At 41.8% G+C, this 17854-nt stretch overlaps 2 protein-coding genes across 2 annotated transcripts in view; one reads left to right on the forward strand and one right to left on the reverse strand.

The window, feature by feature from the left end:
- Window positions 1–17854, reverse strand: part of GON7 (GON7 subunit of KEOPS complex) — a 55463-nt gene that overhangs the window by 35011 nt on the left and 2598 nt on the right. The window lies entirely within an intron of this gene.
- On the forward strand, window positions 1986–3393 carry LYSET (lysosomal enzyme trafficking factor). The gene is made up of 2 exons (XM_052659604.1): window positions 1986–2161; window positions 2589–3393. Exons 1-2 carry the CDS (start codon window positions 2082–2084, stop codon window positions 2998–3000), a joined length of 492 nt encoding a protein of 163 aa, XP_052515564.1. The 5' UTR covers window positions 1986–2081; the 3' UTR covers window positions 3001–3393.

Raw genomic sequence — 17854 nt, forward strand, 5'->3', positions numbered from 1 at the left:
CCTGGAGGAGGGCACCCTCCTCCTCCTCTTCAGCTGCCTCTTCATCCTTTATTAGGGTCAGTAACTCTAAGAAGCCTGCCTGCGCTGGTGTTCTGTGGACTGCTTCAGCAAGGACCTGCTCCGGGCTCACTCCAAGTCTCCTCTCTCTACCAGTTTCTGTAGTAAACGCTCCAGCCTTAGTACCTAAGCAATTTTCTCCCTCCTTCTGGTAAGCGGTCAGGTATTTGACCTGCAACTCCCAGAGCCTGCAGGCATTTAGGAGTTGTGATAAAAGGATTGTTTATCTGCAAGAGTCAAATGATACCGGATGCTGGGTCTCTGAAGCTCTCTAGCAATCGCCTTGTTTTTTCGACATCTTACATCTTTCATATCCTCATCATTTGAGTAGTATGAAGCAGCCAGGATTCAAACACTTCTTCTGGCTCTGGAGGATCACTACCTGAGAAAACTTTGTTTTTTCTATTTCAGGTGTTGCAGAGCAGGCTGAAGAGCCTTATGGACTGCCTGTGCCAACAAAGGGGCCCGTAGTCCTAGAATCACATCCTAGTCTAGATCAAACGGTCGTTTCCATACGCAAGAGCTCTGGTAAACCTACCCAATGTCACGCCCTCCCCCTCTAAGAGTTCATTTGCTTTGCTTAAAAATTCACTATCTGGGTCAGGGGACTTAATGAGCACTCTACAGGCACCTCTACCTCCGGGTATCTCCTTAGGGACCAGAGCATGACTTGTCTCCTCAGTAAGTCCTATTAAGGCTACATTTCTGATCTCGTCCCTCCGGGACATCCTCCCGAGGAGTCGGTACTCCCCTAAGGGGGCTACACCAGCTCGCAGATTTCTGCCACATCACAGGTCTGGGCGATGCCGGCAACCAACGGCGCTTTCCACGAGTTCACATCCATCCCCTTACACCAGTCTCCTAAGAGCCTCAGCGTCAGGGTGCCCCAAACAAGATTTAAATTCCAATTTTTCCCACACCATTGACACCACCGCAATTCACAGTATTCCTCCGCGGTACTAGAGTTAAGTCCGGTTAATGTCCGAGTTTCCGACGGGCTGCGAGGACGAGGCAGTCAGGTCAGTTTGAAATGTCAATGAATGACCCGAGACTCGAGCCCGGAGAAGGCCCGCGCACCCGCGCCTGCGGCCAGCCCCACTGCGGCAAGCAGTCACCGGAGCCTCTCGGGGCCTCGGATCTAGCTGTCTGTGTGAGTCCATCGCCGGCAGCCGAGGCACCAGGGCCTGCTCGCGACGCTTCCCGGACCGCCAGGCCCGAGGAACGCGAGGGGCGGCCTCTTCTCCACTCGATGCACACCCAAGGGGGATACCAGAGGCGCGCCGGGGGAACAGCTGACCGCCCGACGCTGCGGGGCTTTCCGCAGGGCGGAACAGCTGGGGGACCAGAGCCACGAGAGAAGCACCAGGGCGAAGCTTTGAGGAGGGCTGAAGCGGCCAGGCTCGGACGGCCGCCCACCAGAAGGGGGTCTTTGCCACTGCCCGCCCCTCCGCAACTTTAGCCAGCCAGGCAGCTGGAGCCGATTGGAGAGCGCTGGAGAGGGCGGTGCCGCGGCCTGACGTCACGGGGAGGGCCGGGTCTTTCGGGGGCGGGGCATGCGCGCTTCCGGCCCGAGCCGGAAGCCCCGAGTGTGGCAGCATCCGGGACGGCGGGCAGGCCGGCCAACCCGGACAGGAGGTGAGACCCGGGACCTGCCCAGCTCTGCAGCCTCGCCCGGTGGCCGCTGCCCGGCACTGGGCTCTCGGCGCTGCAAGGCGGAGAGGCCCGGGTCTGGCGCCGCCTGCGCAGCCCTGGTCGCGTCGCGGCCGGCGGTCCCTGCTGCGCGACAGGGGGCGGGGCCGGCTGCAGGGAAGGCCCAGGTGTCGGGGGAAGCCTCCAGGCTGGGCCGACCGCCACAGCCACAGGCTGGGGCTCGGGCAGCAGCAACGGGGGCCAGCCCGCCGCGTGACCGGCTGCAGTCACGCTGTGCTTAATCACACTTAGTCTTTGCTCCAGGCTGGCCGTGCTCACCATTCTCCCAGCCGGTGACCCCGGGGGATTTCTTTTATGGTGGCTTTTTCTCTGAAATGCCAAAGCCACCCGATTATTCAGAACTGAGTGACTCTTTAACGCTTGCCGTGGGAACAGGAAGATTTTCGGGACCACTGTAAGTGTTTAAGAGTTACTGTCTTAACTTGGGGGCTCCGACATAGGTTTAACTTGAAGAACCAAGCGTTCATGTCTGCAGCAATACTGTTAAATCAGGAAGTATTTGAACTGTTAACAGTGAAATGTTCCGTAGGAAATTAATTTAATTATAGTTTAAGGGGCGGTGTACTGGACCTGTTTAAGTCAGATATAGTGATTTATATGTGGGCTTCAAAAAAAAGCCTGCTCAATATATAATTAAACTTTATCATATCTACTACATAAAACGACCTGTAAGTTGTTTACATTTCTTAATAGATGTAAATTTAGTTATTTAAAACCTCAAATGGGGTATTTTAGAGCTCATTGGGGGAAAAAAAGTTAAGTACATTTGGAATACTTACCATGACAGCGTTACTAGACCCTAACTTGTTTCTAACTGGCAGGCACAGAGCATGGAGAATGATGAATTTCCGTCAGCGGATGGGATGGATCGGAGTGGGACTCTATCTATTAGCAAGTGCAGCAGCATTTTACTACGTTTTTGAAATCAATGAGACTTACAACAGGCTGGCCTTGGAACACATTCAACAGCACCCAGAGGAGCCCCTTGAAGGAACCACGTGGACACACTCCTTGAAAACTCGGTTGCTCTCCCTGCCTTTTTGGTTCTGGACAATTGTTTTTCTCATACCTTACTTACAGATGTTTTTATTCCTTTACTCTTGTACAAGAGCTGACCCCAAAACGGTGGGCTACTGTATTATCCCCATATGCTTGGCAGTTATATGCAATCGCCACCAAGCATTTGTCAAGGCTTCTAATCAGATCAGCAGACTACAACTGATTGACACATAAAATCTGACATCATTTTTTCCTTACAAGTACAAAACTGCCAGTATGATATGGAACCTGATCACAAGACTGCAGTTTCTTCACAGATCTCAGGAAGTTGTGGTGGGGCAGAAGCTTTTTAAAGAATGTGGCTAGGGGGCTAACTATCTGAATAATGACTTTTTAGGTAAAGACTGAGAATCAGTACTACAAAATCATGTGGATGACTTCAGATTTTGGAAGTAAAATTTTATCTGTTATTTGCATTCCTTAGAAACTTGAATAAGTACCTGGACTCATATTTTTATTTTACTGTGCAACATAGTGATAATTCAGAAAATTTTCCTTTGGGGAAAAATGAACATTTCCATTGTGCTTAATGTAAAAAGGTCCAAACATGGTCATAAAATTTAAATTTTATACAATTATTTGGCTTGCTTTAAAATTCTTGAAACTAAAACACCAGTTCATCCCATTGTAGCTAAGGCACTATGCTCGTTTGCTATCAGCTTGTGAGAAATTGGTATGAAATTATTGAGGCGATGGGTGTCTTGAGAAGCAAAATGTCTTCCTCTTGGTAATGCTGCGGGCGCTATTAGCTAGAATTATTAATGCAATTAAAAAAAAAACTACTTGGGAAAAGACTAAATGTTTGAAAGCTGAGCAATCTAACACATAGAAAATGGAAACAAGGTGTTCAATGAAAACATTCCAATCCCTGTCAGATGTGTGCTAAGCGATGCTCTCAAGTCACCATCCCTCTGATTTTCTTTTCTGCCTAAAGAGTAGTCTTCAGGCGATAGGTTAACTGCATGAAGATGTGACCCCTGTACTGCCTCTTTTGCGTCTGTACTCACTACCTCATGTCTGGCAACAATACAAATAACTGAAAAATGGAAAACTAGATTTTAGGAATTTTTTTTTTCTTTTTTTTCTGGGTGAGATCAAGATATATTTTTATAGTTATGTCATCGATACCAGAGAAATGTTTTACACTGATTTTTAATAAGAATCATAACATTTTTTGGTGCTTCTCTTGGGCTCTATTTTAAGAGCTTTAATGTGAGTCAACTCATGTAGTCCTCCAACAGCCCTATGAGATGTTATTATTAGCCAGATTTTACAGATAAGGACAGTGAGCTGAAGTTCTGTAACTTGCTGAAGGTCACATAGCCAAGAAGCAAAGCCAGAGCCTAACCCGGCATCTGATGCCTTTATTCCTAATCCCTGAGCTGTAGGGCTTCTCACAGATGACATGTTTCAGCACTGGGTACTGTCTGCCTAACCATGCTAATAAATGGAAAAGAACTGAAGAAAGGTTTTTCTCAATTTGTATGAGCTACTGAAAATCAAAGTCTTCAAGCAGCTTTATGTAAAGTTTGACCAGAATGGAAGGCTGGGCATTCCATAGGAAGCTTTTACTTGAAAGATAAAGCAGGTGTCCTTGTAACTCAGGAGAGGCACAATCAGATTCTTCTCCAGTAGTCTCATTTCTCTCCTTTACTACTTCCAAAGGTCTAGTTACTGAAATGTTTTTTTGCTACAAGACACTGATACACTGAGTCTTCAAATTAAGTAACAGTTTGAAATACATGTTTTTGCAAGGGACAGGTAACCAAATCACTTGCATCTTTTGAGTACTTACTGAAAGTATGCATGGCTGCAGGCAGATTCCGGAGATATACGATTCATGCTGCATGAGAGTTCTATGATGCAAGTATGTGTTGGTACTAATACCACTTTACAGAAGAGGAAAATGAGGATGCCTGAGGCACACAGAATGAATAACTTGCTGTTGGTCATACCACTAGTGGAAGAGCCAGGATTTGAACCCAGGATATCTGGCGTCAGATCTCCAGCTATATCATTCTACTATGCTGCTTATCGAAAAAAGGACATAATTTAAGAAAAGTCTTTGCACAGTTTCTTGCTATATTTGATTTGTCCTGAGGCAGTGCGAGTTTGGAAATCGTTTAAGAACATTATTTCCATCACTTTTTGTCTTACAAATGATGTAATGAAAGGTTTGTGAGTTTGCTATTGTCTTGTAAAGTAGTAATTCCTTATTTTATTGAGGGAGACTTTCTTAAGACCTCAAATTCTAGTAAACTCTCCCACATACTGCAACTAGAGAGTAGCCCATTTGCCGCAACTAGAGAAAAGCCCATGCAGCAACTGAAGACCCTGCACAGCCAAAAATAAAGAAATACAGTCATTAAGAACAAAACAAAACAAAACACTAGTTTTAAAGGGAAAAATGTGATTCCCTCAGAATTTGATTCTACTTCAAACAAAGCTTTCATAATTAAAAAGCTTTTCTTTGGGGAAGTGGAATCATCAGATAAAGTGCTCTGAAGTGACAGCACCCAGAAAATAATCAAACCTGTATGTTTGTTCACCATGTTAAACAGGTGTGGTGAGGCCCAGCGCCAGGCAGGAGGACACAGGAAGCAGGAGGTGAGCCCAGTGGCAATATCCCCGGTCCTGAGCTGCTCCTGTAGTGGTTCAGAATGGATCTGGGCACGAAGCACTGGGAGCAGCAGGCCAGGCATGTCAGGACCCTCAGTGGCAGGGATGTCAGTGTAGACAGGACCACGCCAGGTAGACTGCAGACAGCTGCCAGCCCAAGCTCACGGTGGGGAACGAGATGTCTGTATTTTCTGACTCCTATTGTCCAGTCTATCCTGAATGTACTTCCGTCAGGCTTCTGTCTCTATCAAAGTCGCTCTCTTGTCAACAGCGTGCCCGTCATTCACATGTAACTAAACCCAGCGATCAAGTCTGTCTTCACATTCCTTTTTTGGCCTTGCCACTCCCTGGGGGAATCTTGGTTCCCTAACCAGAGACTGAACCCACACCCTTGGCACTGAAAGCATGGAATCCTAACCACTGGACCACCAGGGAACTCCCCCTCAAATTACTTTAGGACACACCCCCTTGTCCTTGAAGTATTTTCTTCTGTTGGCTTCTGGAACAGTACTGCTCAATAGAATTTTAGTGATCATGGAAACGTCCTCTATCTGTCCTGTCCCTGTCAACAGCCAGAAGCCACATGAAATGAGCCCTTGAGATGCGGCTAGTGTGACTGAGGGACTGAATTTTACATTTTAGCTCAGCAGCCACATGTGGCTAAATAGCCCAATTCTAGATACTTGCCTATTAGTCTTCTGCCTCACCAGCTTTTCCTATGCCTTTTGCTGGTTCCTTTTGAGGGCATCTACTCAATTTCTAAGAGATGGCGTGCCCACGTTCTTTTCTGCTCCCTTGTCATCTTATCCAGGCTCGTGGCTTTAAAACCCAAATTTCTTTCCTGAGCTCCAGTCTTGAATAGCTAACCACTTACCTGATACCTACTAAGGTATCTTACCAGGCACCTGCAATTTAACCTATTTAAAGATAAGCTGCTGATCTCTCCAACCACCAAAGTCTGCTCAAGTCCCCTAGAAGTCTACTATTAAACACGTGGTAAGGGATCATTTAAAAATGTTACTCTTCTCAAAAATCCTTCTATAGTTTCCCTTCTCAGAATAAAAGTCAAAGTCCTTAAGGTGGCACACAAAGTTCTAAGTGGCCCCTGACTTCATCTTCTACTACCCCCTCCATCCCTTGCTCCATGCCACCCATACTGGTCTTCTTGTTGATTCTAGAACAAGCCAGAAAAACATGTTTCAAGGCCTCTGGGCTCAGTGTACTTTCTGCTTGAATGCTCAGCTCTGACCAGCTCCATCATGTTCTTTAGACCTCTGTTCAACTGTCATCTTAGTGTGGCTGCCTCTGACCACTCTGATTAAAATCAACCATCCGCCTCCCCCACTTTTCTCCAGAGCACTTCCCATCATATGACATGTTACACATTTTGTCAGAATCTAAATTCCATAAGGGCAGGCATTTGTCTGTTAATGTCAGGTAGCCTATGCCCAGAACAGTGCTTGGCACATAGTAGGTGCTTAGTAACTACTTACTACATGGATGATATTTACTGCCACTTGACAACTCTCTCACTAGGCTACAAAACAATCTACTTCACTCTCCAAAGAGAAAAAAGATTAAGCTTATTGAGTGCATGGGTTTCCCTGGTGGCTCAGATGGTGAAGAACCTGCCTGCAATGCAGGAGACCCGGGTTCGATCCCTGGCTCGGGAAGATCCCCTGGAGAAAGGAATGGCTTCCCATGCCAGTATTCTTGCTTGGAGAATTCCATGGACAGAGGAGCCTGGCAGGCTACAGTCTATGGTGTCGCAAAGAGTTGGACACTACTGAGGGACTACCACTTTCCAAACAAAAACAAAGTGCATAGCATAATGTGTCACATGTTCTACGTAAGTTTGGTTATTAAGCTCTTTCAGGTTTCAGCACATGGGGATAATTTCTTCTCAAGGCCAAAATTTAAACTCTGGTATCAGGGGGCAGTATCTTGGCCCTAAATTAAAGCACTCACTTAAACTAGTAATGGTGCCTCTAGAAGTTACTTCTATTCCCAGCAGAATTTTGGCATGAGTAAATTTCTATTTAAAACTGTACCTAATAGCCTTGTGCTGCTCCAATGTGAGCTGCTACTTTTTAAAAGATATAAATAGAGGCTTACTGTCTAGCATTCACTGTTTCCTGGGCCATGTCTTTAAATAGAGCAATTCTGATCCCAAAGGTCACCGGAGAACTGGAATAGTTACACTAACACTGGGAAATTCTTTTTATACTTTGAGAATAATGCACTCGCTAGAGGGCTACAGCTTTTTATATAGTTGTAATGGACTGTATGAATGCACCAATGCAATGGACATGAACTCTGGCAAACTCCAGGAGATGGTGAGGGACAGGGAGGCCTGGCGTGCTACAGTCCACGGGGTTGCAAAGAGTCAGACACGACTGAACAATAGGGGGTTACAGCTAGGCCCATCAGTTTTAGAAATACCTCCTCTTTTATTAAAGTTACCCTATCTCATATTTAGCCCAGCTCTGCTAACCTCTTTAGAAACTGCATTCTACTCCCCTTCTGACATAACAGTAGTCAGATGGGAAATGTGGACATTCTTAAGCCTGGATTGCTTAATTTCTGGCCTGAATTATTTACACGACAATGTTTTAACTGTTAACATGGCTGAACTGCCCTTATTTTAAAAGCACGGGGTCATACGACCCAGCAATCCCACTGTCTAGCATACACACCAAGGAAACCAGAATTGAGAGACACGTGTACCCCAATGTTCATCACAGCACTGTTTACATGGAAGCAACCTAGATGTCCATCGGCAGATGAATGAATAAGTAAGCTGTGATACATAAACACAATGGAATATTACTCAGCTATTAAAAAGAATGCATTTGAATCAGTTCTAATGAAACTGGAGTTTATTATACAGAGTGAAGTAAGTCAGAAAGAAAAATACCAATACAGTATATTAACACATATATATGGAATTTAGAAAGATGGTAACAATGACCCTATATGCGAGACAGCAAGAGACACAGATGTAAAGAACAGACTTTTGGACTCTGTGGGAGAAGGCGAGGGTGGGATGATTTGAGAGAATAGCATTGAAACATGTATATTACCATACGTGAAACAGATCTCCAGTCTAGGTTCGATGCCTGAGACAGGGCACTCAGGGCCGGTGTATTGGGATGACCCTGAGGGATGGAATGGGTAGGGAAGTGGGAGGGGGGTTCAGGATGGGGGACATATGTACACCCATGGCTGATTCATGTCAATGTATGGCAAAAATCACTACAATGTTGTAAAGTAATTAGCCTCCAATTAAAAAAAAACAAACATGGAGGGCTTCCCTGGTGGCTCAGTGGTAAAGAATCTGTCTGCTGATGCAGGAAGCACAGGTTTGATTCCTGATCTGGGAAGAGCCCACATGCTGTGAAGCAACAAAGACTGGGAGCCACAACTGCTGAACCCCACCTAGCCTAGAGGCCACGCTCTGCAACAAGAGAAACCACCACAATGAGAAGCCTGTGTGCCACCACTAGACAGTACTCCCTCCCCCATCACTGCAACTAAAGAAACCCCATGCGGCAGTGAAGATCCAGCACAGCCAAAAAATAAAAATAAAAAAACTGGATTTTTTTAAAAGCGTGATTTTTTCCCTGCTTTTGTAGAAAAATATGTAGCACATGCTTTCTTTCTTTCTTTAAAATATTTGGCTGCACTGGGTCTTCACTGCTGCACCGGCTTTTCTCTGGTTGCCACAAGCAGGGGCTCCTCTTTGGTTGCGGTGCTCAGGCTTCTCACTGCAGTGGCTTCTCTTTTGCAAAGCAGGGGCTCTAGGGTGCATGGGCTTCAGTAGTTGCGGTTCTCGGGCTCTAGAGCACAGGTTCGATACTCGTGGCACATGGGATTAACTGCTCCGAGGTATGGGGGATCCTCCCGGACCAGGGATCGAACTCATGTCTCCTGCGTTGGCAGGCACATTCTTTAGCACTGAGCCATCCAGGAAGCCCAGCACATTCTTTAAAAAAAATGCAAAGAGAACAAGAGGATACAATGAAAAATCTCCCTCTCACTCGCAACCCCAACTCTCTCTTCCCAGATGCAGTCTGACTCTCCTTTCAGAGATACTGTATGTATATCTAGCCAGTACTCTCCACTAGAAGCATTCTACACACTGTCTGGTATCTTGCTAGTTTTCATTTAGCATCATATCCTGGAGACGGATCCTTAACAACACATGGTCTTTTTTTAATGGCTGCACAGAATTATTGTACTGAAATGCCTCTAGTTTAACTAGGGTCTTCTGCTGATAAACATTTAGATTGTTAATAATCTGCTGTTCTGGAGAAGAAAATGGCAACCCACTCCAGTGTTCTTGTCTGGGAAAATCCCATGGACAGAGGAGCCTGGCGGGTTACAGTCCATGACATTGCGAGAGATGGACATGACTTATTGACTAAACCACCACCACCAATCCTGTTACCAAGAATAATGCTGCAATCAATAATCTTGTAAATATACCTGTGTATATGTATGCTATTACCCATAGGATAAATTCTATCAGTGAAATTGCTGATAGGGCCCAAGAGCATGCATCATTACATTTTGACAGTCAACTTGACTTATAAGGAGCTTATACCAATTAACACTCTCACCACCAGCATCTTATAGATTTCACACCATTTTCAGCTCAATATTGCATCAAAACTTTTGACCTTTCGGTCTGAAAAGTAAAAAAATGATACTGCGTTGTGGTTTTAATTTTCATTTATTTGAAGTGAAATTTCTATGTCTTTCTGACTGGTACATGTGAGAGCTATAAAAGGCATATTAGTTCTTGGGTCATTTCTGTTGAAAACACTAAATACTTTGCCCTACCTTTGTCTTTTAACCTCATTTACAGACTGTTCAGAAATGTTTATTACCATATAAATATATTTATTAATCTTTTCTATCACAGTGTTTGGATTTCTTAAAGTCTTGCTTAGGTATCCTTACTCATTCTGATACTATTAAAAAAAAAACTCAGTCCATTTTCTTTTAGTACTTTTGTGAGTTTGTTTTTTTTTTAAATATTATTTTATACACTAAAAATCTTGAATCTACTTGAAATTATGTTCAAAGTAGTGAGAAAAGAACCCAACTCTATCACAAAAACTAACCAACTTGTTTCTCATTTGTTATTTTACAAATATCCTCCAATTTCTATAATAATTTTACATGCTTATCTTACTATATACTTAAGTATGCAAGATGAAATCACAAAATGATCATAATTTCCCCAAACATGTTAATTTATTTGTAACTACCATAGTTACATAATTGCAAACTCTAGTACAGGTTTAACTTGGTGGTGCTCCGTTGCCCACCAGGGTAAGTTCAAACTGGAATTTCTTGTAATCATTTTATCACAACATAGTGGTTGAAAGTGAGTTTAAAAGCCTATGTTTTCAGGATGTTTTGTGTATGTGCCTTACTGCAGTATGTTATCATATCTTATACGTTATATCACTTACTGCAGTATGTTACTGCATCATAAAAAATGATACACTATGTTTGTAAAATGAATTAATTATAGAGGAATAGGTGTAACTTTAATAGGCTAAATAGGATCTAGATAAAAGTACTACAAAATAAACTGAGAGCCGCAGATGTCTCCAACCGATTATCCCATTTGGAAGAAAACATCAATTCTATTTTCTTAAAAATACAAGTCTTCTCAATAAAAGTTTTAAAAAAATTGAGCAGCTTGAAGAAATAATTCTAATAAAGTACACTTTATAACATGAGGGAGTCAATACAGGGGGCTAGGCTCCACAGAAACACATAGTATGAGGCCTAACATCCCAGAAGCCAAGAAAGTTCTGCTGGAGGAAATGTTTGTTCAAACTTCCTAACTATGGGGAGGGAGGTGGGAGGGGGGTTCATGTTTGGGAACACATGTAAGAATTAAAGATTTTAAAATTAAAAAAAAATAAAAATAAAAATAAATAAATAAATAAAATTGGAAAAAAAAAAAAAAAAACCAAACAAAACTTCCTAACTAATATTGTAGCCAAGCAACAGCAACCTATTATAAAAGAGTAAAAGTTCTTGTCCTTGGTCACAGAACTTTACTGAAGTATTTCTTAATGTGACACAAAAGCACTGACTTTTAGAACACACATCTATTTGTCTATGCCCATGTATTTCACATTTAGAACTCCATGTTTCATATTTTAAAAGATTATCTCAGTCTAGCATCAAGCTTATTTTTAGGTAGGATGGTGGGGTTGACTTTCTTTTATGAAAGTAAAGTTGTTTACTTTTACTTAAGCTGTTTCAGACATTAACTGTGTCCTGTATGTCTGTGGCTATTGTTATTACCTTTTAAAGGCAGCAGATTAGAAAATCAGCAAGGCATTTCTCTTATACTGGTTCTTCAAACTAGTCCCTCACACCTTCAAAACCTTTTTTGTCATACATGTGGCTCACTTATGAAGACAGTATTAGAATCAGAAAAAGATCCATCAGACTTATAACCCAGACCTCTAAACACCAGACCACAAGCATGAATATCTTGGTATTTCTTCTTTATAAACATATTTACTAAACAAAGGAGATAAAATGTTCAGAAGCAAAGTTCAGGTATTACTTTAAAACTATGAACTATTGTAATTTCACAGGTTAAGGTTTTTTTTTTTAGTTTGGCTGTGCCGGGTCTTAGTTGCAGCACTCGGGATATTTAGTTGCAGCGTGTGCGATCTAGTTCCCTGACCAGGGATTGAAACCAGGCCCCGTGCATTGGGAGCTTGGAGTCTTAACCACTGGATCACCAGGGAAGTCCCAAGTTTTTCTAAGGAATGTATAAAGATAAAAGATTATTGTAAATCAGTAACTGACCTAAAGTTCCAATAGCAGAGACATATCACAAACTAAACAAACAAGGTAATTTCTGACCATTTATAACTTTTTCTAGTTGGTATTGTTTTTATTACATAAGAGTACTTGGTAGAAGCCTGATATTCCAACTAAAACAATACTATAAACATATAAAAAGGTGTGTAAATTCAATTTCCTTTACACCATGTACTTTGTAAGCTACAGATTTCAGAATATGTAATTGTGAAAGTACTATGGTAATCTTTTAAAGGCTGTGTGTATAACCCAGCTCTGCCAGTAAGTTCTGTAACTCAAGGAAAATATCTAAGATTCAGTTCATCTCTGAGTAAATCATATAATCTATATGATTACTTCCAACTCTAAAATTCTGTGACTATTTGTGTTTCAATATCTACCTGTTACTTGATTTGATTCCCTGTAGTTTAGCCATCAAAATAAATCAGGAAATATTTATATGTGTAGTAAATGAAAAATATCTTAGTCCCTCTGACAAGCAGAAAAGGAATACATACACACACACATTTTAGGAATATATACATATATGTATTTAAAGGATCTGATAGTTCCTTGTTAAGCAAAATCAAAGTCTGACTACAGAATGACATGAAATATCTTAAGTTACAGTCAACACAGGTTGCTTACCTAAAGACTTATACCTGTGTTAACATAAACAGCGTATCACCAGCATAAAAGCACACCCCAATTTGACTCTCTTAAGGTACAAGTTAAACATCTATCTGTTGAGTGGTATCATCTCCAGAAGTCTGTATATTGAGTTCAGGTGTGGATTCAAGATTTTCTTGGGTCTCTCTCAAGGGCTCTCCTTCCCTTCAATATTTCTCACTATTCCCATTTTCCTTCTACTTACATGGAATTGCCATTCTTAAATTTAAATTAACTAATAAATTTATTTGGCCGCACCAGGTCTTAGTTGTGGCATGTGCAGAATCTTCAGTCTTCATTTCGTCATGCTGGGTCTTTAGTTGTGGCATGCAAACTCTAGCTGCAGCGTGCAGGATCTAGTTCCCTGACCAGGGAAGGAACCTAGGCCCCCTGCATTGGGAATGCAGAGTCTTAGCCACTTGACCACCAAGGAAGCACCTGCCATTTTTAAATTTAACACCTCATTTTCATCACTCGCTCATGTCAGTTCCTTGAAATGTTATTGTCCATAAACCTTGACATGTATTTCCATAACAGAAGCAGAAGCTAAAACATGTGGACACCACACAATTTAATCCAATGGGTATTTAAAAAGTATAAAGTAAGAATTCAGTTGCCAACTTACTGGATATCACACATTATTAAATGTCTATTTCCATGATCTGAAACTGACTTCTCACCCAAGAAAAGGGATTCATTTCTATGCATTTATGTCTTTCTTTGATGAACACAGAAAAGTTTCCTCTTTGACAAAACTGTCCCAGGGCAAAATACAAACGCTTTCCAAATTAGAGCACAAGTTCCTTAAATGTCAGTGTGTGGTAAAATAAAATACGGTAGCAGTCTTTTAAATTTCATAAAAGCTAGTTAAGCTGGTTTTTGCCGTTTTGCAGATGGTCCATCTGAATTAGTTCTGTTATCAGTGTTATTTTCATCTTCTGAATCATCTTCATCATCACCTTTTAAAACAAATATTTGTTGTATGACAGTATGTTCAGTCGTTGAAAGAAATATAGATAGCTAAAATGGTTGATAATGAGACCATTTCACTTCAGGGATTAATAAAACAATGCACATATCAAATCAGCAATATGTACAGTTAAAAAGACTGCAGGAATTATGATGCTTAAAACCTTTCCCATCTATCATTTTTCGTGGGAGATATAATTCATACACCATAAAATTCATTTTCAAAGTGTACAGATTATTGATTTAGATAGTCACTAGGTTATAAAACCATCACCACTAACTCTAGAATACATTTCATCTTCCAAGAAAGAAATCTCATACCAATTAGCAGTCACTTCCCCTTCCTGGGTCGGGAAGATCTGCTGAAGAAGGGTTAGGCTACCCACTCCAGTATTCCTGGGATTTCCTTGTGGCTCTGTTGGTAAAGAATCCACCTGCATTGCGGGAGACCTGGGTTTGATCCCTGGGTTGGGAAGATCCCCTGGAGAAGGGAAAGGGTACCCACTCCAGTATTCTGGCTTGGAGAATCCCATGGACTGTATAGTCCATGTGGTCCCAAAGAGTCAGACACAACTGAGCGACTTTCACTTTCACTTCCCATTCCCCTTAGCCCATGGCAACCACTAATCTACTTTCCTCATTTAACTTATATGCAGAGTGTATCATGAGAAATGCTGGGCTGGATGAAGCACAAGCTGGAATCAAGACTGCCAGGAGAAGTATCAATGACCTCAGATATGCAGATGACACCACCCTTATAGCAGAAAGAGAAGAGGAACTAAAGAGCCTCTTGATGAAAGTGAAATAGGAGAGTGAAAAAGCTGGCTTAAAACTCAACATTCAAAAAATGAAGATCATGGCATCCAGTCCCATCACTCCATGACAAATAGATGAGGAAACAATGGAAAGTGAGACTTTAATTTCTTGGGCTCCAAAATCACTACAGATGGTGACTTCAGCCATGAAATTAAAAGATGCTTGTTCCTTGGAAGGAAAGCTATGACAAACCTAGACAGCATATTAAAAAGCAGAGACATCACTTTGACAACAAAAGTCTATACAGTCAAAGCGATGGTTTTTTCAGTAGTCATGTATGGATATAAGAGTTATAAAGAAGGCTGAATGTCAAAGAATTGATGCTTTTCAACTGTGGTGTTGGAGAAGACTCTTGAGAGTCCCTTGGCTTGCAAGGATATGAAACCAGTCAATCCTAAAGGAAATCAACCCTGAATATTCACTGGAAGGACTGATGCTAGGCTCCAATACTCTGGCCACCTGATGTGAAGAGCTGACTCACTGGAAAAGACCCTGATGCTGGGAAAGATTGAGTGGAGGAGGAGAAGGGGACAACAGAGGATGAGATGGTTGGATGGCATCACTGACTCAATGGACATGAGTTTGATAAAACTCCAGGAGTTGGTGATGGACAGGGAGGCCTGGTGTGCTTTGGTCCAAGGAGTCGCAAAGAGTTGGACATGACTGAGCGACTGAACAACAACAAAAGTCTATTTTCTTACCCCTCAGTTTTGTCTGTTCTGGACATTTCATATAAATGAATCAAAATATATGGCCTTTTGTGTCTGCCTTCTTTCACTTATGCTTTCAAAGTTCATTTACATTGTATAGCATTTATCAGTACTTCATTCCTTTTTGTTGCTGAGGAATATTCTACCGTATGGATACACATTTTGCATATCCACTCATAAGATGATGGATATTTGTGTTATTTCTACTTTTTAGCTATTATCAATAATGTGGCTATGAACACATGTGCATTTGTTTTTATGGGAACATGTTTCCAGCTGTCTTGGGAGAACCTGGAGTAGAACTTTAGGACTAGAACTGTTGGGTCGAATGATAATTTTACATTTAACTTTTCTGAGGAACTACTGAAGTGTTTTCCAAAGAAGGCACCCCATTTTACGTTTCCACCAGCAAAGTATGAGGGCTCCAATTTCTTCACATCCTAGTCAAAACACGTTACTGTTCTTTACAATTATAGCCTTCCTGGTGGGTATGACACGCTATGTCATTGTGGCTTTGATTTGCCTTTCTCTAAAAGCCAGTGATGTTCAGCATCTTTTCATGTGCTTACTGGCCATTTGTATATCTTATTCGGTCAAGTTTTCTGCACGCCTGGCAATTGGATTGTCTTTTTTGGTCATTATGATGATTTTTTTTTTCAACTGAAGTATAACTGACCCACAACACTGTTAGTACCAGGTTTATAACACCATGACTCAGTATTCCTATACAGAAAAAATGATCACCATTTGTCATTTTAGTATTGCATTCTATCACTTTTGTAATATTTACATTTAAAAAATTTTGTACTTGTTAATTGAGACATGATTCATATAAGATGAAATTCATCATTTTAATCGCCATCATTTTTTTTTTTTCTGGGCTACACCACAGGGCACGAGGGATGTTAGTTCCCCAATCAGGGATCAAACCTGTGCTTCCCGCAGTGCAAGCATATAGTCTTAACCAGTGGAGCGCCAGGGAAGTCCCTCTATCATTTTCAACAAAGGAAATTCAAACTGAAACTCCTTGGGGACTTGATTAAACATACAAAAGCATGTCCTCATATATGAAGCTATTAATGACCCATTATTAGCAGAAAAAGTAGAAGTTATTTTTCCAGCAAGCCATTTTTTAAATGGCTCCATCTGTACCTGTCCTTATTCCAATGACAGTATTTTCAACGGTTTAGAGAGGATCTTTTGGAGCCAAGAACCAGGACTTCATGCTGATGGAAAACAATCTACTGTCTGAAATTCACATAATATTCTGAGTTGGTTCTATCATATTATCTGGCACTATCAAGATGTAAACAAGATGGAAAGAAAAGGAAAGTACAGTACAGTTTAAGCTCCTCTACAAAGGAGTTACACCTTCATGATCACAGCCTTGTCATGGTGAAGGGGCTTGCGTTATTCAATGAAGCTGCAAGCCATGTTGCGCAGTGCCACCCAAGATGGATGCGTCATAGTGAAGAATTCTGATAAAACATGGTCCACTGGAGAAGGAAATGCCAATCCACTCCAGTATTCTTGTCTAGAGAACCCCATGGACAATATGAAAAGGCAAAAAGATGACGCTAGAAGATGAGCCCCCAGGTTGGAAGGTGTCCAATATGCTACTGGGGAAGAGCAGAGGGCAATTACTAATAGCCCCAGAAAAATGAAGCAGCTGGGGTAAAGCAGGAATGATGCTCAGTCATGGATGTGTCTGGTGGTGAAAGTAAAGTCTGATGTTGTAAAGAACAATATTGCATAGAAACCAAGAATGTCTGGAAGGTAAACTGGACACAGTCAAGTAGGAAATGACAAGAGTGAACATGAACATCTTAGGAATCAGTGAACTAAGATGGACAGGAATGGGCGAATTTAATTCAGACAACCATTATATCTACTACAGTGGTTAAGAATCCTTTGGAAAGAAATGAAGTAGCCCTCATAGTCAACAAAAGAGTCTGAAATGCAGTACTTGGGTGCAATCTCAAAAACGAAAGAATGATCTCGGTTCGTTTCCAAGGCAAACCAGTCAACATCACAGTAACCCAAGTCGATGTCTCAACCACTGATGCTGAAGAAGCTAAAGTTGACTGGTTGTATGAAGACCTACAACTTCTAGAACTAATACCAAAAATGATGTCCTTTTCATCATAGGGGACTGGAATGCAAAAGCAGGAAGTCAAGAGATACCTGGAGAAACAGGTAAGTTTGGCCTTGGAGTACAAAATGAAGCAGGGCAAAGGTTAAGAGTATTGTCAAGAGAACACGCTGGTCGTAGCAAACACCTTTTTCCAATGACCGAAGAGACGCCTCTACACATGGACATCACTATCTGCTCAATACTGAAATCAGACTGATTATGTTCTTTGCAACTTAAGATGGAGAAGCTCCACATAGTCATGATCTGG

This window comes from Budorcas taxicolor, chromosome 21 (assembly GCF_023091745.1).
Source record: "Budorcas taxicolor isolate Tak-1 chromosome 21, Takin1.1, whole genome shotgun sequence".
Lineage (NCBI taxonomy): Eukaryota > Metazoa > Chordata > Mammalia > Artiodactyla > Bovidae > Budorcas > Budorcas taxicolor.

Excerpts from the sequence above, each read along its gene's own strand:
- LYSET (XM_052659604.1), top strand. The coding sequence starts at position 2,082 with ATGCCAAAGCCACCCGATTATTCAGAACTGAGTGACTCTTTAACGCTT. Across the intron at positions 2,162-2,588 it reads GGAAGATTTTCGGGACCACT|GCACAGAGCATGGAGAATGA; the intron begins GTAAGTGTTTAA and ends TCTAACTGGCAG.